Source organism: Topomyia yanbarensis, chromosome 2 (genome assembly GCF_030247195.1).
Source record: "Topomyia yanbarensis strain Yona2022 chromosome 2, ASM3024719v1, whole genome shotgun sequence".
NCBI lineage: Eukaryota > Metazoa > Arthropoda > Insecta > Diptera > Culicidae > Topomyia > Topomyia yanbarensis.
The window spans coordinates 125551310-125578034 of record NC_080671.1 but is presented as its reverse complement, the minus strand read 5'-3'; the positions used below and the strand labels follow the sequence as shown (position 1 = coordinate 125578034).

The window sequence follows — 26725 nt, the reverse complement described above, 5'->3', positions numbered from 1 at the left end:
TACTCGGATCGAGGCTAGGTGCTACGTCGGTGTTCGTTCTTTTATAGATTAATATTTAACAGCAACATGTATATAGGTGTGACTTAGTCCGAAACTTATCATTGCTGCATATAGCAAATTATGGGAAACAACCTGAATGTCGCTTACGGGGCATTCCAAAAACCAAACCAGTTGTTATTTTATTCATGTTAGTTTAAAAGAAAGATCGTTGTATTTATTTTGGAATAAATAATTGAAATTTCTGTTGCAAACAAAGGAAGTTATATTCATTAATCTTCTAATGCCACCTTGCTGGCCGATCAAAAGCTTTGCATAGTACCGCAAATACGTGTACTTACATATATTCAGTACCGTTAGTTAGGTACTAAAAATGGGTCGGTACTCCCGGGATTTTCGGTATCGGTACCGCAATGCTAGTCTCACGGCAGTGTTCAATTGACGCATTGATCCTTGTCGAATAAACGAATCAAAAATCCATATATTTCAATGTATTTTTGTATTATGTTGCCAAAGCAGGCGATATTTGACACATCAGTTTATTTACACAAAAACCAAATTACGTTTTTCAACGACTGGAGTTATATGTTATGTGGATGAAACGTGATTCTTATTATGTTCGTGTTGGTGCAAAATTGACTGCTTATCTTATCCGAAAAGCTTGCAAAGCTGTATCATATGGAACCCATTAGGGATCATCCATAAATGACGTAGCATTATATGGGGGAGGGGGGAGTTTTGTATTTTGTGATGATGTGTGACGACAGGGGGGGTAGGGAGTCATGTCATAATACGTAGCTTTTTTAAAGGGGAATAACTAACATCGTTTTCCTTTTTTTTAAATTTTACGGGGACAAGGGGGGGGGGGGAGAATTACCGCCAAGCAGAGGGTCAAATAATCGAAGCCCTTTTTTGACGGCTGAAAATGAACCTGATGCAACTCGCACTGAATAGAAAAAATATTCATTCAAATATCCATGTCATTCATTCAGTTGAATATCGTACAATATATTCATTTCACTAATTATCAAGGAAAATGTTTTCAAATGCCGGTAAAGCATATGAAACAACAATCATCAGCGCTTACATTGTGCCAGGGCCTACTTTGATGCGTTTGATTCGCTGCTGCACGGTCGCTTCGTGTAGTAATCGGAGACGAATGAAAATCTGCATGGATGAATGGGCAGTTTGTTCGTTTGACGTTTTCAGCTGCGTCATTGAGTATTGAAAATGAATGTGGCTGAATATGATCAATTTTCATTCAATGAATTTGAATATTTTTAACTCTGCCGCCAAGTCACGTAATTACCAGGGGGTATTTAGAGGTTTGTGACGAAATGCTACGATGGGGGAGGGGGGTGTTAAAAATCACTCAAAAAATGCTACGTCATTTATGGATCGTCCCTTATGTGATTATCCACCTCTGGTACAGATCTCCTATCTCTACCTCCACGTGGCGCTAGCTGTGGTACGAGCAACCTTAGTAAAGATCAGATAACCATCCCCGGTGGGATCTTTAGTCGTATACCGGCAAAGAATGGCGAAATGGAATAGAGTCAGTTCTTCATGTTCAAAATCGAAATTTCAAACCCCATCCAAAAAATTTTTTTTGGTCGCCCCTGGAATGAGAATTGGAAATGATGGACAAACTGTGGATCCACCCACACTAGACGAATTTATCTATTGTTCAACATAACGCTAGAAGGTGCAATGCGACGATCTGATGTACAAAGGGACGGAACCATGGGATCTCACATGCTTCTTGGCTTCGCGGACAACATGGACATCATTAGCGTTGAGCGCGGAGTAGTGAAAGAAGCAGTTTTGCCTTTTAAAAGAGATGCTTCGAGAATCGGATTGACTGCAAACTCTAACTAACACAAGGTACATGGTAGTTGGTAGAGAACGAGCCAATCAGAACGGTGTTGGTTCCGAGGAAATCGATGGGGTACGGTACGAGGTTGGCGACGATTGCATGTATCTTAGAACACTAGTGAATTTGATAACAATGTTAGCCGCGCAGTAAAAAGGCGTGTTGTCGCTGATACTCCCTGTTGCTCTGTACGGCCATGTGGCGTGGCAGGAAGCAGACTATCGAGTGCTCGGTGTGTTTTAGCGAAGAATTCTGCATTCGACGGCGCATTTAAAAATGAATAATGGGATAGATGCATAAACTGAAATAAATATACCATAATGCTGGCATTGGAGGACTAAACACGGCAGACTACAGTGAGTTCGGCACTTGAAAGTTGTGCGAATGCCGGAAGAGACACTAGCTAAAGTTATGCTCAGTAGAGTACCTGGAAGAGATCGTTAACTTCTGTGCAGACTCCGCACTTGCAGGCTGTGTGCAATCGAGTAAGACGGGCGTTCAAGAAAACTGGAGACTGGTGGCCCAAGATCGAGTAACCTGGAAAACTAAAATACATTTGGTCGTGATTCGGAGTAACCGGTTTGTTCCGCCGCGGTGTTGATGCTCGGAAAAGATGAACGTGTGATTATTCTTTACTTACGTTAGTGTCACCAAAAACCCTCTTGGCTATGACTTGACTCACTACCGACTCTTTAAGGTAACCATAACAGCTGGCTTTCTAATTAATAAATTGCATGATTCCCGTTTAATATCATCTTAGCAGTTACAGACAAGTAATTCCGGGCAAGCTTTTATCCGAAACATGCTTATTTCTAGACAATAACTAACTCACACTCTCATATCGTCAACAACATTCTCCAGTTTGTGTTTCCGGCATTCGCGTTACAAGTTCAACTGGACGTTCGTTCTGTTGCCTCAAAATGACCATATGCTAGTGCTAAAGTGCCCGATAAATCATCGGTAGTAGGACCATGTATCTTTCTTCACGTTATGGTAGGTAGCGAAAAGCCGTAAATTTTGAAACGAGATTCTTCAGCATCAGCCCATAACAGGCGCGACGCCAGCCACCAATTCGTCCTGAAGTGTGGGCAGTGACCACCACGCACGCGTCCCTCGTATACAATTTAGCAGAAAGCTTGGCACACTCCGAACCAAACACAGTCCCAGTAGTCTCTCGGTTCTGGTAGGATAAATATAAGCAGTCTGCAAGTCCGCATTAAATTATAGTTCGAACAAGTTTATAACCACGATTTGTTTCTGCACGGGCTTGCATCGATTGCGTCAATTGCGCTCGTATGTAGGAGGGTTATGAATCGAGCTAAAAAAAATAAAAAGTGCAGTGCTTCCCTTGTCCAAGTGATTTGTCATTATGTGTTATAGAAAATGGTAACATAGCTGTTCGGGTTATATACACATGATTTTTCGATTTTAATTTTGGCAGAAATACGAACATTTGAAAAAAAAAATTATTGACAGGAAAAACCGCTGCCACTGTCTTGATGAATATGTGTTGAAAATAGTCAGACAGGTACTTCGTAGCAGCTAACGTGCAATGTTAGGTCGTGCTTGCAGCTCCCAGACAGCCGATTCAATTACATCAAGTAGATAATATGCCACCAAAGGAAGTCGCACCACATCATAGAAACGTAAGTGCGTTCAAACTGGAGTGATCTCAAAAGTGCAGTCGGAACACGCTACTTACCATTCGCACGCGGTTGCATATAGCAACAAGCAGCGGTCGTCTTCTCGTTTCCAATGCCAGCTGTGAATGACGACAATGACGATATCGATGGTGGTAATGTGCAGTGTTAAACAAATAATTGGCATTTCGGAAAGGCCATCAATGCGTGATGCAGTTAATGCGGCGAACGGTGATCATGACATAATTCTCGCGTAAGGCAGTCATCTTCGAGAGCGGATTTTCTCGCATAATCTCGTCTGCATTGGGGATGCATTTTGTAACTGGACCATAACAAATGAGGCTGCGATGGTAATTATTTCCGTAAATCAATATGGTTTAACCGTATAATCAACGGTTCCATAATCATCGAAACTGAAGAAAGGAACCATAATCTGAGAAGGAATTTTCGATAGATTTTAACAATTTATTTACTCTCTTGGAGGTACTGTGAATGTGTCCCACAGGGCGAATGCATCCTAGCATTCTGAAATGCGTCTAAACGTGTCCCAAAATAGAGCACTCTATTTTTAATCTAAATCCTCGAATTCACTCATCGAGCTAAAACGCTAGGCCCTGATGCTATCGGCGGTATACCGTTTTTTGGGTTTATTTTTCCCCTCCTGGCAGTTAAATTAACTTAAATCTATGCCTCGTGGATGCACCGTTGGTAAAGATTTGAAACTTTGTGAGCACGCGCCATTCCCTTTTCTCCCCTAAAACCCATGATGGTAATGATGGTTTATGGTCTGAGATATCGTCGTCTCTTCTCCTGTAGCAGCTAAACACTATAATGCTTGATGGCAGTTCAAAGTGTAGTCTATATTTATATTCTAGTTCTTGTGCCCCATTCGAGTGCGTGTGCCATTTGATTTTTGAAGGGAAGAAGAGTTTTGAAATCTTGTTGCAAGTAATTTTTAACATGGCTGGTAGTAGAGAAACGGATTTCAAAATTTATTTGGAATAAAATTTATTTACAAATGTGAATTGCCCGAATTATTTGTAGACTTGGTGCGAATTCTATTTCGTATAGTTTATGTACTGTACCATATAGTTGATCAGTTCAGAACCGTAACTGCTCTAGTAACAATCGAGGTTTTGTGGTAGTTTTATAGCCTTGTAGCATGCTATAAAACTTCAATTGTTACTTAGGTGGTTTTATAGATCCAAAAAAATCTTGTAGCACATTAGTGTTGTTATCTACATGAAGCTGTACAAAAATGTATCATTTACCACCATTCAGTCAAGTTTCACATCTAAAGAAACAAAAAAAGAATTACGATTTATTTGATTTTTCCTTGTTCCAAGAAAGACATTTTTATAAGTTCGTAGAAAAAAATTGTCTCTTTAATTTAGGCATAAGTGTAAGAAGTCGTAAGTGGGTTGCTACTACGTTATTGGTCAGGATTATTTGGGATTTGAAAATGATAATTGGATTGTTATTTTTTTGCGAATCGTGGATTCTCAAATGATAGTCATGTTCCTAACATCTCATTCAGGGTTTGCAACAAGTGATTAGTTACAACGCAACGTGTTTGGCACCATCTATTTTCCAAGTTTATTTATTTATTTATTTATAAAGTGGACGCAGAGTTTGTCGAGACATGTTGAAATCGAAAGCTGAAGCAAACTGGTTGAAAATTCTTTGTAGACCAGTGATGGCTCCATGTATACTACAATTTGTGTTGTCGAAATATAATATTGAGCGTTACCGTGCTGCGACGTTTATATTGAAAATAGCTGTGGCATTTATACGACCTTGTAGAGTGTCAGCGATGAACAAAGCTTTTGCTGTATTCCTTCGAATCAGCTCACATCTGCTATATTTCTTCTTAGCGGGGAGTAATTTCTAGTCTAGTCTACACATACACAGCCAATACATGTAGGGATCCTGGAAAATTGCAGGCGATCGCCTACAATTTTTCTTCTCAATATTAATGTTTGTGGTACATATGGCATATCATATAAACATTTAAGCGGCCAGGCCAACTGTGCAGCGTAGATGATTAAAAAACATACGGCAATTAAATTATTCATTTAATGATTAATTTAATCAACGAACTATTTCAAACCATGAATAAGGAAGAAACGTGGACAACTGTACCGACCGTTTCAATTTGATTGGGATTTGATAAATCGTTGGGAGTGACTTGGCTAAGAGGGTTAATGTTACTCCTTTGATCCTAGGTTCCTGGGATGAGACAAAAGTATTTAGCTTTACTTTACTCGCTTTAAGTAAAAACTATTTTCTCTCCATTAAGAAGAAAATTGTTTAGAAGTATTTTTGCGTGTGAAGAGCACAAAAGTATAACTAAATTAATTATGGAATTTACGTTTCGACTTCGTCTCATCAGAATCCGACACTAACTTAGTGACAAGACTAAGCTAGCTTAGTTGACCGCCCGTGAGTTTCCCGTAATTGATCAAGGTCGGTTCCGACAGCATGAAGTAACAAGTTACTTTACGTTTGTCCGGACATGCCGTAGACTCAGGTGATTCGCAATTCTAATGCCAAAAGACCCTGACTCCTACGGTAGCAGACAAAAAGTTAAGTCGCCGGTGAGCTCTAAGCTTGCATATATGATCCTTCCACGCTTTTCTAAACTTACTCCCTTCAACGCCTTGCTCTCCCTTGAGTACTATGGCTCTAAATATTGAAAAATATAGTTCACCTTCCAGTTCCTTGCTAATTAAATGCTGTAACAACTGTTTACAAATTGACTCAATAGGTTGTTAACAAAAATAGTTAACAAAAAAATGGTAAAAATACAAATATTCGAAGCTATTCAGGCGATTGTCCGAAATAATTGTCCCCTGCATTGACGAGAGACACAAGAAAAAGTTTCTCTTACTTTGGAGTGAATTCCGGAAATGAAAATGTTTGATGACTATTTTTGCACTGTAAATAGTACCGCCACCTTGCCCCGTGTGCGTCACCGCCATTTTATACCAGCAGCATATTTTATGAAAGAGGATTTAAAAAATTACATTACAATTAAATACAATTAAATAGGTTAATATCTATACGGATACTGAAAGCTCTTTTCACGCACTATCGAAAAATATAATCATTCAAGGAATAGATTGAAAACTACCTTAAATAACATAAAATGTTTAAAATTATGACAATTTACAAAGTATGCTCCAAAACACAATATCGCCCACAGCTTCTACTAAACAAAATGTTTTGCAACAAAAACACATTGGATAATGCGTTTCACATTACTTGAGGTTTACAACGAGAGATAGCGCGTTATGTCTGTTAGAAACGGAGAAAAGAGGATTCCGCAAACCTACCCCAACCGCCAACTAGCCCCGGGCTCCCCGAAAGTCGCTCGCGATCAACCTCCGAGAATCCGAAACGAGCAACTTGAACTCCGAACAGTACTGCATCTCATCAACACTTCAATGATCATTTCCAAAGCTTACAGTACAAAGCAAGCGTACAAAAAGTATAAAAGATATCCCAAATTAATGTGGAGAAATTCAGTGAAATGTTAGTGACAAGTTGGCATCTCAACTCTCCCTATCAGACACGTTTCCATAACTGCGTTAAATGCCAAATTGCATACGATATGTTTCTTATGCGTAATAAATATAATACATACAACGGCAAAGGCTCTTGATCCATCGGCGGCCCATAAGAAGAATGGATGGGAGAAGAGACCATACGAGCGGTTCAAATTCGAAAGAGTGACGCATAGTACTGCACTGGATGATTTTGAGGAGAGGATCAAGAGTGCGATTATATGAAGTTTTAACTTCCCATTGCCCCTTCCTTTTCTAACAGAGTAAAGTTCTGGAGTGTTGAAAAGGTTACCACTGCTTAGGCTATTGTACAACCGCCAGAAGAAACTTATAACGTTGGTACCGTAAACCGGGGTGACATTGATCACTTGAAGTAATCGTTACATATTTTGAGACGCAATACATTTTTTTCAAGTTTAATATTTTTAAACCATGTACTGGTGTATGGAGAACAAGATTGGATGGTTTTACCTAGAATTGTTCGCTTACTGCTATTTTTCCAAAAATGATTTCAGGTTGAAGTTCGTTTTCGTATTCCGGGGTGACTTTGATAACCTGCATGTTCACCCACATTAAGTTATTGATGTCAATGTTTTTCATTCAAATGTTCGGGTGTGCCACAAGGGAGTTATTTAGGCCCACTGATATTCGTGTTATTCATCAACGACCGTTGCAAGCTACTTAAGTACTCCGATAATTTAGAGGTTTTTTGGGTAATAGCATCACCTTTGGATTGCTACGCACTTCAGTCTGATGTCGACATGGTCGCGGCGTGATGCCAAATCAACGGGATGGAAGTTAACACAGGCAATGCAACCTTCTAACGATTGCGATCTCCAATTTCCTTCGATTACAGAATCGCATCGAACACCATCAGCTGAGCTACTGTGATAGAAGACCTTGGCACCTTGATACCAAACTAAGGTTTTCCGAAGACTCGTCTGTCTTTTTTTTCAATGCTTGGGTCTATTCATTGTAACACTCAATCATTTATTGAAATTTATTGTCTAAAAACTCTGTATTGCTTCGTATTGCAAACATAGTTCCAATATGGACTCTTTATCACAACACTTAAATCAGGAGAATCGAGAGTAGTCAAAAATGTGTTATTCGCTATGCTTTGAATTTGTTGCCTTAGTCTGATCCCGCACATCCACCCCCGTATGAAGATCGATGTCAGCTGATTCAGCTACCCAGGTTGGTCGACCATAAACTTCCATTCAACGTTCCTGGAAGACAGACTCGACCTAATTATTCATGTCTCTCCGATGGTTTCACAAGGGCTCTACCGCACTGAGGTCAAAATGGGTTTCAACTCAAAATCAGCAATGATTCAAATACTATTATCACTTGCGGTAGCTAAATAATGATTTGAGAAGCTCAGAATTGATGGAATGCTTAAGTAGCACATATCTGCATATACTCAATGCAGGAAATCGCCTAACGTTAGCATGATCTGGAAGAAAGAGATGTTAGACATAACTCTCTGGTCCGACAGTATATTATATGGGTAGGTAGGGGGTGGGCGTAGCGTATTGGTAAATCGATTGCCTTGTACGCAGCGCACCTGGGTTCGAGTCCCGACCCCGCACATAGGGTTAGAAATTTTTCATAAGAGATTTTTCTAACCCGAAGAGGCGAATGACCTTAAGGTTAAAACCTCTATAATCGAAATAAAAAAAATATATATGGGTAGGCGATTTGATTCGTGCCTGACACCTAACATATCGTCGAAATTGATCATTCTTGGATCATTTTAAAGTAACGTGCGAAGTGTGCTTCGGGTTGTGCGTTTTTCTGGAGAGTGTAATGCCAAATTTCGAAACTCGAAACTTGTAGTCGCACATCAAGTTCAGTTCGAAGAGCTCAGCATGTTCCTTTTGTTGGTTCTGGTCATTCTGGAATTACTCTCTTTTTCAATGTGTTGCGGAAGGACGCACTATTTATACGGAACGTCCCTTATTCAGTATGTCATCGGGGACAGCAATGTCACATAAACCCCTTTAGAGTCCATGGGCCAGAATTCCTAATTTGGGAACAATCGAATAAGCCATTTTCGACCGATTTTTATGATCAAAATGTCGTTAGATACGGATGTTAAATGTTCTTTAGTTTTGTCATTATAACAAGGACATGCCTTCGGAAAAATGTTGGACCATTTGCATATTTTTCATGAAGAAATCGCAAAACACTGGCAATTATCATATTGTTATCCCAAAATCGCACAATATTTCTACATGGCAACGTAGCAAAATGCTCGATACAAATTTTCGAAAACTTGATCGGGAACGACTTTCGTGCATATTGCTAAAATCGTATTCTCTACCAAGACATAGGGGGTTATTCCGAACAGTCACTTTAGGTGAGGTGACACTTTATCTCACTCGCGCGATCACCGAAGTCACCTAAGGTGAGACGAGTCACTCACGTGACTCTTTGTCACGCTATTCCGGTGTGTCACCGCATTCTGTTAGTCGTTTCAGGTGACGGCAAAGTGAAGAAAAAAAATGAGAGATGACGACGGTGCAAAAAAAACATTAAATCGAATTGTTGTCCGTTTATATTATGATTGTCTGGTATTCGTCGTATTTGTTGCTTTTTCAAGCAATTGCATAACATATTACAACTATTTGTAGTAGTTTTGTTAATTTAAAAAACTAATACGGAAACGCTCACTAATAAGTTTGTATTTGTAAAAAGCACTGGCAGCATTATCAAAAGACGGCATGAATTGTTAAAAAGTATAAAGTTAAACAAGCTTATTGTGTATTAAGACGGTTTGATTTTTCAAACGAATGCGTTTCGATCGAATCCGACTCGTGTCGTTATATTGAGAATGCAAATCACATTCGTTCGAAAAGTGATCCGTCGTAATTCAGAATAAGCTTAATAATAATGTTATGACTAATCTACTCTACCATAAAGTTCTTTTCGGATGCCAGGTTTCGTAGTTACTGTTTCATTGGACACAGAAATTCGAAAAAAGGTTTTTTTGCGTTCTTACGTATATATAAATCTTATTTCATTCGCAGTTCCATATACACTAGGTTGATATGTAATAACTACACATTAAAAGATATCATTCAACACCTAATCAGTACTTTTTTGCTTTGATGTTACTAATGTGGTCGTTAGCCTGACATCCCGGATGATTTCTTCGACGATAGTTTGATCTCATCCAGCCCAAATTCTATTTGGTAGAGTGATTGAACACGGGATGCCATTGAATGGGTGCACGCCCTAAAAACATTGTGTGATTTAAGAACCTAACGACCTGTTCAGGGTATCATCCAAACAATATGTGAAATCGTTGGACTATATGGGTTAAACTTTGTGTATAATATTTTTTTTATTTGGGCAGTTTTGCTGCTTGAGAAATGTATTGATTGGGGATCTGTTATTTCGCCGGGAAAACACCGTCTGGTCTGTTATGGCGAACGACAGACAGATTTTTTTTGGTGAGACCAAAAGAAGTTTAGCTAGAACCGTATAATAATGTCCTATTTTTATCAATTGTGAATAAAGAACCACTCTAATCTAGGTCGTAATCTATGATTGTGAGCGATTGCTAATTTAAAGCAATTGGTTTTGAATTTGATCATACATTTAAATTTAGATCAACATTCTGGGGTCGTTATTTTAGCAATTTATACGTTGGCGCATCGTTAAACTTTTCAATGATTTTTATTAGATAAGGTGTTCCTAAATCATAATATATGCTGATAATGTTGTGGTACTACTACCTATTGCAGTAGGTCCATCAACCATAATCCTTATACAATGGACAGTGGTTCAGAACAACAATTTAAGGGGAAAATGCATTTTTCGCAAAAACTTTTCGTTCAAACTTTTCATCTTCAGAGGAATTTTTATAAACGATTTGAATTTTATTTTATTGTTCCATTCCAGCAAACACCGAAAAGTCTCAATACATTTTGCATGTGTACCTGCAAACATTTTTTATTAAATGATGGCTGCTAAGGTATTTTCGTGGGTGAAAAGAGAAAAGTAAGACTAGTTATGTAAGCTATGCAAGCTAGGCTCAATGGAGATATCCAAGTCAGTTTTGGATTCCATACATTTGGAGGAACATCAGATGTTGCTTCAAGCTGTTCTCAACTCCTATTTGGCAGTTTTCACTTCGTTGTCTGACGTATTCTTGATGGTCACATCATTAGAGCTTCTGCATTAGAATTGGCAGACAGCCTTTGTTGATTATAAGATTAGGGAATGTGGGGAATAAAGTAAAATATAATATCTTTTTTGCGCCAGTAAAGCTCCTTGAGAGTCTCATGTACGAGTTCCGAAGAAAATTGAGGTTTCGAAGAAATGCCGGAAGAGATGAGGAGCAGTAAGCGAGTTTTACAAGAGGGACTGAGACACTTACTACTACTGAAATCTGTAAGTAGCACTAATACATGTATAATTTCAGGAACGGTTCGGGATAGCGCTGGACCTGTGGCGTTCGATTGGCATAGTCTATTCTCATTGGTTCGGAAGTTTTCTTGGCTGGTTTTGGTAGATGTGTGCAAGTGAATAGATCAATTCACTTGGGTGGGGGACATGTGGATCCTGCTAGTTGTCGACTCTTTTGACCTTTGGTATGAAGCTAAATCAGGAAAGGTTATTTAGCTCGACCAAGTACAGCGGCTTCTAGAAATGCTGAGTAGCCTTTTCGGGTCGGTGTCGGTGTGATCTGTTCGAGCCGAACCAGATGGACATTCGGTTCGAGAAAACTTTATGGGGAATCGAGAGTAAATATTACTTAAATTCTTTATGGGCAGAGATTCTTTTTGTGAAACTTTGAAATGTCTTCACCCGTTCAGTTAGTCAGAATAATGATAATAGGAAAAAAGGAAAAAATGAGTATTTGCTTGATCTATATCCTGACAATCACCACTATTGACTAGAACAGGGACAATCGAATTCTGGTTTAAGATGAAGGTGAAACAGCACAGTTGAGGGACAAAGTATTCGCGAATAAGGACTAACACTGCTAGTGTTTTACCGCTTCCATAAATAGTCGATTGATCCGCTTCGAACCAAGGAAACAAAAAGAAAATTAAGAAGAGACGTAAGTGGATTCAATGTGAAATACTCACTATTGTTTGTTTTGTTGTATTAGGTACACCGAAATGTGCAGTTAAGGACATCCTGAGCAGAGTCACAAAAAATGGCTGTTGTCGAAACGGCTTATTTTTATTTCATCGTCAAAATCAAAACATTGCATTGGCTCGCAAGACAAAATCGTTTGAAACTTGAATGTCTTAGTTCAGATTGCTTAGAGATTTTATCGCTGTATGTACGCATGTTAGCATAAGCAGATGAATAGATTCTCTTCGCGGAATTTTAATTCGTTTAGGAAATTCGTACCTTTTTGTTTTTCAAAACAAATTAAACACGCGGTAAAAAATCAGCCAGTTGGTTACTGAACGATACACTTGTGTGTATCCCATCTACTACCGGTATAGCACGCTCTAGCTGCACACAGATGGTGTAACGTAAGCCGAACATACCCGAACATAACCGAACCTTTGTTGTGATTTTGGCATCGCTTCACCTTAAGTAAACTATGCAAAACGAAAAAATTGTTGCCACTGATATATGTCAACAGAGATATACTTACAGTACAGATATTTGCGTTCCCACTAAGCAATTACATGTACTTTCTATCTCTATGGCAAGCACAGAACATAGCAAGGAACCTAAGTAACCATAAGCATTGCACAATATTTTCTATACATTTGCACTAATGTTATTGTTATTTATCAGTGTGCAATCGGGCTGTCTCAACTCTCAATAACCTATTTTTGCAACCTATGTACATTAAATGTACACCTATCGGCTCACCGTTGCACATGTCAGTGTGTGCAGTGCTCTGTGCATCTAGAACTGTGCACCCGCCTTCCCATGAACGTTATGGTGGCTCAGAGTTTGGTCTTTCGTGTTGCTCAGGGATACATTGCTCCTATGCACATCCACACATAGGCACACATGCATACAGAATTTGATCATCCCTGTTGCATACAATATTCATATTTGTTACGATCCTCATTTTTTCTATCATCATTATGCTGAGTAGCCAGACGGGAAAAGTTCTTTTAGGGTTTCACAAAAAGAATCTCTGCCCATAAAGGAAAGGGTTGCATACCATTTCTAAGAGCCGTTGTACTTGGTCGAGCTAAATGATCATAAAAAAGTCCTGAATAATTGACTATTTTTAGGCGCCACTCCTGTACTCCTTTCCCGAACTAACCCGTACCCAAGGTCAAAGTCGATAACCAACAGGATCTTCATATCCCTCCATCCAAGGGAAAAGATATATCCATTTGTAAGTAGAAGCACACGTCTACCAACCAGCCGCGAAGACATTATAACCAATGAGAATGGACCATGCCAGTCGAAGGTCACAGGCCTAGCGCCATCCTGTACAGTCCCTGAACTGTTTGAGCTGGAATAATAATGTATATTAGTGCTACTTACAGGGGTAGTGTCTCACTTCCTCTTTTAAAACTTACATACTAAGTTGCAGCTTACCACTGCTCATCTCTTCTGCTATTTTGACAACGTCAGTCGATCGTTTCATAGAATCGATATCTCTGTCATTGAATCCGCAATTTTCTTTGGAACACTGGTGGCGTAACTATCAACTACCTGAAGCAAAAGATACATTATATGTCAATTCATACATATTCCCTAATGATGTGACCATCAAGAATACGTCAGACAGCCTTAATTGACCCCTTTCGACACTAGTCTAGCTTTACCAAGCCGTAACGTGGGTGGCGGCGTGAAAGCTGCCAAATCGGGGTTGAGAACATCTTGAAGCAACATCTGATGTTGCTCCAAATGTATGCGATCCTAGACTGACTTGAATAGTTCCATTGAGCATTCATACCTTACATCATTAGACTCACTGTTCTCCATTCACCCACGATTATACATTTGCACTAATCTACCCCTTATTATAACATTTACAATGCAATGAAGCTCAATCGGAATTACACTTTCTGATTTGATTTTTCTTTACTGGTCCGGGCTTTGAAGCTCAATCGGAATTACACATTCTGATTTGATTTTTCTTTACTGGGCCGAGTTTTTTTACCAAACACAATCGAAAAGTTTTTACAAGCTAATCTTATGCTATAAAGATTTAGTACCAGATATTAGTTCGGTCACAGTTTTCTGTCTTCTTTCTTCAGATCTTCTTAAATAAGTTTAATCGGATTCGATCACCTACTACAAATGAAATGACCTGATAACCAAGAAGGTTTGGTTCAATATGTAATATTCGATGTTGATTGGTTGTGATTAAACCATACGTAAGAAATATATTTGATTTGTTATTACTATAAATGTACTAAGAAAATAACTATTTTACATTAAGTAGTATAGTCCTACGTCTTCTTATCACGATGACAATTTTTTAATAAAGGTATTCTGAAAATGCGTGCATGCGTTGAAAAGCGGCCACCACGAAATCTCAGAAACCAATTTATCCACCATTCTAAAAATTTTCCTGCCAGAAAATCCTATTTGCCAAAAAATATAGTGAGTGCATGAAATTGTTTTCAGCAAACACACACTAGAGTTCGCTGCACCCAATTATGCGAAAAGATGATTCGAAAACCTAGAAGCACCAGATTTAACGGGAAACGTAATTTCCTCAATTATCGTACTGGGTCACTGTAATTGATCGCAATGGTAGTAAAATGCAATCCCAATAGGTGAGCAGAGCCCACCATATATTAACTAAATGTTAACAACTGTTCAAATCGTTTCAATAGTCCCTCCCAAACTCAATGTTTAAATTATAAGCGTAAAATATTCAGTGAGTCAACATAGAATGTTTGAAATAAAGTATCTATTTACTTAATCGGTCGAAGATCTTCATAAAAACACTTTCTCCAAAAGGGTTCGACTAAAATTCCATAGGACCCCCGCAACAATTTATGTTCATGATACTTCTGAAAAATGCGGCAATGACCATATAGAGTAGTTACACCAATTCTGGATATATTATGTCCGTCATAATAATGTTTTCAATTTGTTAGTAGTTATTATTTTTTCATTATTTTCAATAGGAACACAATTTCCAAAATACTTATGGTGGGTATGCTTCAATTTTTGAACTTCTGAATCAATGGTAGAATATGAAAAATATATTTCATGCATGGTTATATAACACAATAATTTCACAGACTGGCTAGCATAGACTTAAGTTGCCGGTGAACTATATAAGGAGCAACTTAGAACTTGCCTGGCTCGCCCTAATCAGTCCTAGTTCTGGACCTTGAAAGAGACAACAGGCCGTCGTCGCGGGCTACATAGGCCGTGTGTCGGGCAATCTTAGCTTAACACTCTAAACATAAAAGACAATCGCGCGCCGCAGCAGAATACGAAACGTCAATCTACTTCTATCACTACATAACACCGCGTGAAAACAACCACTCATTAATAGAAGTAAGCGGATAAATCCAGAACTTTAGGTACGAACTTGAACCTTAAACCAGATCCGAAAACCTTCTTACAACAAATTATGTGCCCGATACCCGAAGACTAAAAAGAGGCTTTCCATTCTCACCCCAGAACGTCAATACCAAGCGATGGGAATTAAGCAGGCCTCTTCCGGAATCGCAACGACTATCCCCGGGGGATGAGAGTAGCCGCGAACACACAAACAGTAACAAACAGTAACACACTGAAAAATACTATCTACAGTCGAACAGAAGTGCAAACAAAGCTTATCTCTCTCTTATATCATTTAATTGTAACGAACTGTTTCAAGCGTATCCTGAAACTGTCACTTTCCTTATTTCCCCTTGTTTGTACCATCCTCCACATCCCAAAATGTTATCCAAAAACAAATTTGTCACACAAGTCGTGCCTAATAAAAATGACTTTTTGTTTGACAATTATTACTTCTAAAAAACCAACAGCTATGTTTTTGTCATCTTTTATTTCATCAGTGCTTTTATGGTCGTTATCGTAGCTCAGAATAATATAGCGGAGAACGATAACTCCAAACCTTTAACACATTCCCTCTGATGCAAATATTATTCAAAAAATCGCTGTGCAGCAGATAGATCCTTTAGTCGCTCTAATCTCAAAAATATTTCATATACCAGAGTCACAAAAAACTGGTTAAATTAATTTCAATGGTTAATAAAATTATAGAAACTCATACACCATTACAAATTTCCAACAGATTTAGCCTCATCTCAGTTGCATCGTTTTTTCTTATTCCAAAAGTCACCCCCATTAGTCACTTTCCATATTCCCTTAGTCACCTAATGTGACAAAATTTGTCACCTTGGTGACATCTCTCACTTTAAGTGAGATGACTTGAAAATTTCCGATCACCTTAGTCACGTGAGATTTGTGTCACCTCACCGAAAGTGACCGTCAAAATAACCCCCATACCTTCTTTCTTTTACCACTCCTACTAACACAGGAGCTGCAGAGGTAGTCTCTATCAACAGCAAGTGTCTTCATTTCCTTTCGGAATTATGGTTGCTATTAACCCTTAATTGTTGATATGTAATCCAAACATGTTATACATTTTTCGAATGGGTACATCAATACCTTTCGAATGGTGAGTTGATTGTGTTAATCGGAAGATTTGTTCCTGAGATATTGATCAATCACTGCAAAAAGTACTCAAAGACAATTTAAAAAAAAAAACTCAAAAACGATTCTTTGAAAAAAAAAATGGATGTGATTTTCGTGTTCAGCGACCCAAAATTGACTTAGAAAACACCTTTTTTCCTAACTTCATGTAATCACCTCAAAATTTGTGAACTAGTGTGAGCGAATTTCAGGGACAATATATGGTTTATGGTCAAGTGATTACATGCTTACTACAGTTACACCATTTAGTAACGCTCATTGAGCTCAATTACCATTTAAATGCAAAATATGCGGATCCCCTATATAGTTTCTGCATTATGTGTGAGAAAGAAGTGGTTCGCAGACGAAGCACGCGCGTCAAGCAATTCAGCTATGATAATATTTATTGTAGTTATAATGGCTAATTAACATTAACATTAACCATTACACATGATACTGCTAGGTGATCTCGATACTGGTTCTTCCGAAAAAAAATCTCCCTATCTCACCGGCACCGTCAGCGTATAGTTTTAAACATCGTTGCACTGCTGAGCTGAGACCGCTGCCAGCAGTGTGGCCACGAGAAGATCATTAGATGTTTCATTTATGTATGTTTTTATTTCTTTTACTTTTTTTCCAGAGAGCGCCTTCACTCATGACACGAAACCGTGCATCGCGGCAGCAGTAGCAGCAGCCGCGGGTCTAGTAAGTTTGCTACATTAGTTCAGTCACCGGCACTCATCAGAGAGAGACGCGTCGCGACCGTTGCCAATGGATCCGAGAAGCTTCAATTATAGCTACAGTGTGACTTACAGTCAGCAGCAGTAGCAGCAACGCCGGCAGCAGTAGAACCGTTGTCGTTGAAGCAGGACCGGTCCGCAATTCGGATTTGAGTGCATCCGAAAACGGAACAACCCCGAGGGAATCGTACTGCAGTCACTGTGCTGCAATCGAGTGGAACTGCTGCTTTGAAGTTGTGGGGTGGATGGGCAGAATCACTAAAGTACAAGTCGGAAGAACAAAGTTGGCGGATTTTCAAATTCATTACTGATTTTGTTCGCCGTGCTTCAACTGAACATCACTGTGTTTTTAGTGATCGGAATAAGAGTGCAAAAATTAATTAAAGTGTTCCAGTAGTTGGATAACTGAATTGCAGCTAGTACGCTGATCGTGATTCGCTTTTTTAAATTTGGTACAGAGAATAGTAGTTTTTCTCGGTTGGTTGCAGATGGTACAAAACTTGTAAATTTTGGTGTGTGTTTTGACGCACGATCTACGCTGAGTGATTTCTGACAATCGTGACATCAACAGACAAATTATTAAGTGAAAAAATACAGAGAATAGCCAGAGAGTGGAGAGGTGTAGGTCGCAGTAGTGCTGGCTTCTATCCGGAGTCCTCCAGAGGAATATGGATAGGAGTGTAGATTCCATTGGTAGTTGTTCGCTTGATGTAGATGCTGATTCGACAGACTTCTCAGGTGAGTTTGGTAGTCAATTCGAAAATGTTATTTTTAGGAATCTAGTGATAGTGAAGTTGTGTGAGATATGATTACCAAAAATGTCAATATTTGAACTAATGCTAAATTTTTGAAAATGGTACACCTGAGCTGTTGCGTAACAAAAAGTATTGAAATGATTACATTTTGCTTAGTTGTAGGCTAACGTATCCGAATTAAAGGATCGTAAGCTTGACCTGTCTTGTTTGGACTGCATGCCCAAAGTTTGTATTTTGAGTAGGATGCCGTCAGACAGCACGTCCATACAGATGTTGTTTATTTTCAATTTTGCTTTTGAATCAACTTTTAGTTCGTGACGTTTTTTTGTTAGTTTCCAGTCCCGAAAGTTATTTTTTTGCGTTTCAACTGGTAAGGTATGTGACCTTCGCGCGGAGCCATGAAAGTGGTTAGCAATTTCACGATCTCGCTAATGAAATTCATTTGCGTGTTTGTGTTTGTTTTCTGTTCATATGAAAATCTTGTTGGAGCACTTTTTCGATGCTTATTTTATTTTTGCTAGCTGCCGATTGAACCGGTTTGCTTAATAGATTAGCATAACAAAACTCGTTGGGGTGGTCTTTGTTTATGTTTTTATCTTTCCGTACAACTTTCCTTTCAGTGTTTCTATGGTAAAACGTTGATTGATGGAATTGCACCGTTATATGTACCAGTCGTTTCCCAAAAAATGGGAACCTATCTATCAAACTTTCTAGTAAATACAGTTTTTTTTTCATTTGCAATAATTTAAATATTTTATTTCGAAATTTGTGCATACTATTGATATGTACTCTGTTGACCAAATTTATTTCTCAGAATCTAATAACAAGACTACAAATTGCAGAAATGTCGTTTTACATCGTGAACGTATTATTTTAATATTCCCATACCATATGTTTCAAATTGCGTTTAACTATAAGCAAAAACTGAATGATATTATGTGCTTATCCAAATAGTGCAAATTATTGCATTATAATCTTCTGAAGAATTGCAATTTCAAAAACTTGTTTTCCTAAAAGTTTGTTTGAGTATCAGTTTATTGATCAAAATTAGGGAAATGATTTTTTAACTTTCTTTTATGAAACAGTCGCTACGTTACGTTACCCTTTTTCTGAAACACTGGAGGCGTTCATCCCAAATAATTGATTGATTGTTTTTTCAAACAGCTTGCAAAAATCCTGTAACTCGCATTATACATACCGTCACAGTTTTCACGATTTAGTACAAAACCGGTCTCATACTTACGCCTTCGATCTCACAATCATACAGGGTGTTTGGTTCATGGTTAAGAACCTCTCGAGGGATGATTGACTGTCTTATTTGGAGAAAAAAATCGTTCTACACATACCATCAAATCTCACCCGTTACTAAGTTATTGAACTTTTTGTGTTAAAAACTTAGTTGTCCTAAAATAGCTCTAACTCAAAAAATATACTTTGTATTTCAAATCTTATAGATCCATTGAAAAGGTGAAAATAATTCCCATTGAATGATGTCCTCACATGTTTCAGCTAATGAGGTTTAGTACCCTTTTCACAGTAATTTACTTAAAATTTAACAATTTCGATCGATTTTTCGTTCATTTCGCGAAAATCTTAATCGTTAACATCACCATGTTAATAATAGAGATTGTTTGTCTTGAAAAGCTGCATAATTTGTTTTTTGACATGATACACTTATCTTTTCTTGTTTTCATGTGTTTGGGTTATTGAACTTTGATATTTTTATCTCATTTTCACTAATACTAGCTCTAATTGAAAAAGTATGGCGCTTATTGTACCTTTTCTTATTTTTATTCGAAGGTCAGAAAAATTTTGCAGAAAAAAGTGTATTAATACCTTTCAGTTAGGTGTATTTAGTATTCTTTTTGAAGTAAATTAGTCTAAAGTTAATGTTATTTTTATCATTTTCGCTAATTTGCTTAAAAAAGTCAATAATAACATCACCATTATTATCATCGAAATAATGCATCTCAGCAAGTTCTACAATTCCTTCTTTGACTCCATTCAATTATCTCTTTTAGTTTCGAAGCAAAATCATTTTTATCACCTCGCTTCATATGCAAAAACAACGATTTCGATCCCACTACAATTGTAATGAGATCATGCTGTGTTAACTATTAAATTGCAGCGAAATGAAAAGCGATAGGGATAAAGTGTCAAACAACAAGTTATAGAGAATGTTAAGGGACATCAAATGAACAATAGTTGGGATAAATTTAGTTGAATAGTAATTAGAATAATTACAAAATTCTTCAAAAAACGCTAATTATGAGTTATTTTACTAGTAAAAAGCAATTCAGTACACTTAACTAAAGGATATTTGTACATAAATCGAAAGAAAATTTTCTCAGCTTTCCAATGAAGCCTTAAAAATAACGCTTTAGCATATTTTTTAGATTAAAGTCTTTTAAATACTTGCAAGTCGATTACAGGAAAAGTTTAATAATGAAATTACAAAGAAACGAGAAGAGATAGGAATATGATGTTGAGCAAATTATGAATCGTCCTCAAACCCAAATTTTGGATAATAGATATTGCTATAATCATAATTCATTATTTTGAGAAAATTATCAAAAACCTCATCAAAACGCCAACTTTTAATCACTTTACAACTTAAAGGTAATTAAAACTAATTAACTGAAAGATATGAGAACACCACTCAATAGAATATTTTCTGACCTTTCCAATGGAACTAAAAGGTTTAAAATACGGAGTAAACTTTTCGAGTTAGAGGTATTTTAAGATAAATAAGTTTTTTACACAAAAAGTTCAATAGCTCTGTAATGGTTGAGATTTGACGGTATGTGTAGAACGATTTTTTCCTCCAACTATGACAGTCAATCATGTATAAATCAGTGATTCTCAACCTAGGGTTTGTATGATAGCATACAAAATCGATGTTTATGCGTGGGAGTCCGCAGCAACCCCGGGGTGATTTCTATGCCCAAGTAGTAATTGAAGTTTTATAGCACACTACAAGTGCAATCTAAGTTTTATGAGTATGTATGTATGTAGGTAGCCACCATCCCAGCTTGAGTCTTGCTCTGCATGCGGCTCCACTTAACAGTACGCTCAAATTTCGTTACCATTCTGCGTTCAGCATACCGCTGTATAAAGGGCCAAAAGGGGGGTGGCGGACCCGTAGGCAAATACACCTACTCAGTATCCGCGGGCATCAAAGAATCTCCTTCCAACAGTAAGATCCAGCAGATTGAATAACGAATTTTGCAATACTTGTCAAGCTTTCCACGAGATGGTTTGTTGTAGAAGAGCGCGTCAAATTGTTTACAACTGTTGGAGAGAAATTTATCTGTCGCGAACGACGGACACTTTTCCTCCTTGACTCTGATTGGCTTCCACTTCATTGTCCAGTTGTAACTTCAATGATGCCCTGATGCACCCTCCTCACCCCTTACTTCATATGCATATAATGTCAATATAAATATATCAATCAATATATAATGTAATATAATATAATACAATATAATATAATATAGCTCAATGTAATATAATTCAATATAATATAATATAATATAATATGACATAATACAATATAATACAATACAACATAATATGTAATAGATGTAATATAATATAATCTGTGTATATATAAAAGTCAATGTTTGTATATATGTGATCCATGGTGATGTGATGTGATGTATGTTACTGCCACCTATTGTAGCAGGACCACCGCCCATAGCACTGAGCAGTCCTAGCACAACAATTTGATCAAGCATGACTGGCTACTCCACTCTTCCTGTCCAAATCGCTTCAATCAACTCCCAATTTCTATACATTTTATATATCTAGCATGTGGTTACATAACGAAAAATTATGATTGCATATATAAATAACAATACAACGTAATCAATAAGATCTGTATATGTAGATATTGTAAATTACGGTACCGCTTTAGCTGAAAAAATATGTTGTTAGTGCAATATAAAAAATCTTATTTATGCATCAACATATATTGATATAATATATTATAATTTATTTATGAAACAGTAATGGGACTATTGGGAAAGAATAACATAATTAGTCGCCCAATGGATACACTTTTAATATACTTGACCACTTGGCGTAAAGCATCACTGAACGAGACACTACTAGAGAACTTCACATAATTTCTTCATTATAATATAATATAATATAATATAATATAATATAATATAATATAATATAATATAATATAATATAATATAATATAATATAATATAATATAATATAATATAATATAATATAATATAATATAATATAATATAATATAATATAATATAATATAATATAATATAATATAATATAATATAATATAATATAATATAATATAATATAACATAATATAATATAATATAATACAATATAATATAGTATAATAGGCAATTGCTCACTCCGGGCCCCTCCCGTTCAGATCCGCCAGACGAGGGGACACGTACTCGTCCTGCAAACGAGTTGATCACAGTGTGGATTGCGCTTCCGATGATGAGCACGCGGCCAACTCGTCCGGCGGACCCTCTGTCACCCCGCGCCGCCCCGGACTCCTGGACTCGGCTCTGCAGCACAGCCGCATCAAGCCAGCTCCACCCAAAACCCCACCTTGGGGAGCACAACAACTCTATGAACAAGGCTAGCAGACACAACGCACTCCCTAAGCTAACCAATGAACCACCGAAATTCCCTCCATCCGCCAACTTTTTATGAATCTACATTATTAAATCAACATATTTCTAAAAGAAAAACATATCCTCCACCTACAAGGGAAGAAGCACTCAAAGTAAACAACTACCATACAATATAACAGAACACAGTATAATTTAATATAACATAATACAACACAATATAATACGATAGAATATTACTGTCAATATCGCCATTTTATCATCCAAAGGGGCTGATAAAAACAGGCTTTCGCAGTATCTCATGCAATATAGTGGCTGTAATGTATAGGTATATGTAATGGAAATGAAGAAACCCGAACCCAAGCTAACCGCGCTCATCCACACAAGTCTGCCGCAAACACGGACGAATGACACGCGCAAGGCCAAATGTGTCAACGCTAGCGATACCATGGCAAGGAAGAAATACATCGATGCTACATTCCTGTACGGCGCACTTATACCGCTATAGAACAAAATACATATGCAATAATATGAGAAATCATACTGTTTTATGATGATGATCAGTCTTCCTAATTAAACACCGAATATCATGCTCCCTCCTGCTTTGCGAACGTGTATGCACGCACACATAGGTTTATGGCACCAGTCTTCTACCACCCTCCCACCATCTCCACCGGCAACGATAAATCTCACCACGAGCACATCCGTACAATGTATACGTACCCGCATACTTGAATTGCACGCCGTTCGTCCGGCCTACTGTTTGAGGTATACACCGATACGCGCAAATGCATAAACCTATTCATGCTCACGGTAAGACTGCTGAAGAATATATAAAATATAAATATAATGTACATACTTTGTTGCTATATATAAACTTGCATTTTTCTGACTTCTAAATAAATCCAATCAGAAATCGAAGAATTGAATGTTGTATTATAGCGAAGACCACTTAACCCGAAAGACTGGCATCTCTTGCCTTTACACACAAATGAATAGAAACCTAGATGGAAACTCAATGTAAAATTATCTGTATGCGTTTTCCAGTAGTACATATAACTGGAATAGGTGTTGCTGTTCTATCGGTCGTTCTCCGACGTTTCGACGTCGACGGCTCTACAACATTCACTCTTTATATTAGCACAAATACAGGCTACAATGAAAAACAACCTGATCCCTAACTAACACATGTAGGCTACATGTGGTTGAAACCTATTTAACAAGAGAAAACCCCTTCCACTCAGAACAAGCTCACCCAGGTCTGCGATAGTATTTGTATCGCTCTGCACAGCCAGCCATGACTCCTGCTCGGGTTGAAATTTCTCTTCGCCCGGGCATTGCCATCCGAAAATCCGCTTTGCACAATTCATATTGTCTTCATTTTTTCCAGCATCAAAATCACTTGGACTACACATAGCAAATCACTCACTTCCCAACACTTCAACACATTATGATACTAATTGGGACCATTTATATTCTCTTCTATTTCATATACAATGCGCGGTGTACACGTAACGGAATAAAAGACGTCCGATTGCAACCGCGACACGATGTGAACTGTGCAATCTAAGTTTTATGAGTGGCTATAAAACTGACATAAAACCTCAATTGTTACTAGGGTGGGGTCCGTGATACTAAAAAGGTTGAGAACCGCTGATATAAAAGATCCGGTCATTACGTCAACGTGGTAGCACTTACAAATTTATAAACGCCGCGTCATGTACCAACATACGAACGCCCGTTCTCGCGCAATAATGAATCATACTCAATTGGGAACTCCCCAACTAAATTTCTTATATAGAGTAGAATAGGGTCAAATAGGTATTGGAGTGCAATAGGTATAGGGCATTATCTTTGCTATGTTATTGTCGCTCATGTTGCGTGAATTAGATACACGTTAGAGAACATTGTTGACGTTTGTTATTTCGGCTGTTACTGTATTAGTTACGGCGTCGTTTCGTGTTGTTCTACGAAAACGCATTATCCTTTGTCCTCAGTAGAGTACATTTAATCAATATAAAAAATGTCAAGTGATTTTTTTTACGTAATAATTACTGCTAAACACACGAGTATTGTGTTGGTTTTTCGATATTTTTTGTTTTTTGAAAAAAGTGGACATGAAACATACGCTTGGGGGCACGATAGGTCAGCTTTTTGGGGACATTATTGGTCAATTATCTTGACAGAAAAATTGTGCGTAATTTCGTGCGAAAAGCGCCAAAACGAAGCGAAGAGGACATAAAAAACGCAATTGCATCTGTTGAGCATGGCGTTAGTACTCGATCAGCCTCTAAACAATTCAAGGTTCTGTTCAAAACATTGCGTGCTCGTTTGAAAGGAAATGGCTCATCGTCAATGAAAGCGCGTCAGACATTTCGTGTGAGTTGACGATGTAATAATTTAAGGTGTTTAAGTAGATAATCGAAAAAACGTGGTTGAAAAAGAGAAGGAAAGGGAATCCGAAGCGCAAACATGATCGTTGCACATCTAAGCAACCACGTGAGCCAGAATGCACAACTTCAATTCCACACTCTGGTGACGACGAGGACATCGAAGAAGTCATTCGCAAGTACAAAACCAGGCACAGCGGCTGGAAAAACATGTTTTTAAAACAATTTTTCAATTTTTCCTTCCGCGATTCCACGATTTTTCACATCATTTGCCACTTTCTCATGTTCTTACCTTTCTTACCTTACCTTAACTTTTAAATACTCTGCGGTATTCCTACTCTTTAAATAAAAGTTCAATCGCTGATTTTCTAGAGGTGCACATTGTTTTAGTTAACTTTGACCTATCGTACCCTCAGATTTCAAAAACATCGAAAAAATGCCTACTCCTTATTTGATTAAGCTTGAAAATATTTAACCAGGCATAAAATCATTGTTGCCAAACCGTTGTCAGATGTATAATAGGGTGGGGCAAAATGATCGTTTTTACAGCACAGCACTTTTTTGGTTCCTTTTGGGGTCCCAAACAACTGTGCAAAATTTGGGGTCGATTGGTGTTGACCCGGCGTGGCGCATTGCGTTTGAAATTTGTACCGAGATTAGTAGTCCAGGATATGCTGAACAACTTTGCCGAAGGATATATGGTGTTAGAATGTCTCTAAGTCAAGTTATAGCTGTTCAAAGCTCAATACATCGAATTAAATGCCAAAAATAATTTTTATTGCCAACACTGCGGGTGTACCAATGGAATTTCATATAGAATTCCAAAATAACATTATATATTTTAGATTTACCACATTGGTATGTTTGGATGAATTATTCAAAAGCCTTAGCTCAATTTCATGAGCGTAGGTAGTTTAGCAATAGGGTGTAATGAGGGGTGAGGGGGGGGGGGGACTTTAATATGTAGAAATTCGAACTGAAATGTTGTCGAGTTGGAATGTGCAGATGAATTATTTCAAAACATTTACACATTGTCCTACGCATTATAGTAACGATGAAATAAAACATACTGTATCCCTTTGCCTTGACTTTTATCAATAGAAGTTACGTTACAGACTGAATCAACTGATGTCGAGTTGATATGTCAAAGGATTATATTTCGGTATAATATGCATGCTTTGATAGCATGCTCATTTCTATGCTGTTCGATCACGAGGCGTGAAGCTAATTTCTGCATTTCAACATGAAATCCACCAGATCCCTACATCAATTTTTGCTTCAGGTGATCGAACAGCATCGAAATGAGCATCCCATCAAATCATAGTGCGTATTAAACTGAAATATAATCAATGAAATCCTCTGACATATCAACTCGACATCAGTTGATTCAGTCTGTAACGTAACTTCTATTGATAAAAGTCAAGGCAAAAGGATGCTGTATGTTTTATTTCATCGTTACTATTATGCGTAGGACATTGTGTAAATTTTTTGAAATAATTCGTCTGAACATTCCAACTCGACAACATTCCAGTTCGA

At 37.7% G+C, this 26725-nt stretch overlaps 1 protein-coding gene across 1 annotated transcript in view; it reads left to right on the top strand.

Annotated features, from left to right (window-relative positions):
- LOC131680906 (uncharacterized) overlaps positions 1-26725 on the top strand; it is a 159892-nt gene that overhangs the window by 72626 nt on the left and 60541 nt on the right. The window contains exon 3 of the mRNA XM_058961623.1: positions 17326-18163. Coding sequence (XP_058817606.1) covers positions 18094-18163 — 70 coding nt within the window. The 5' untranslated portion in view covers positions 17326-18093. The remainder of the gene's footprint in view (positions 1-17325; positions 18164-26725) is intronic.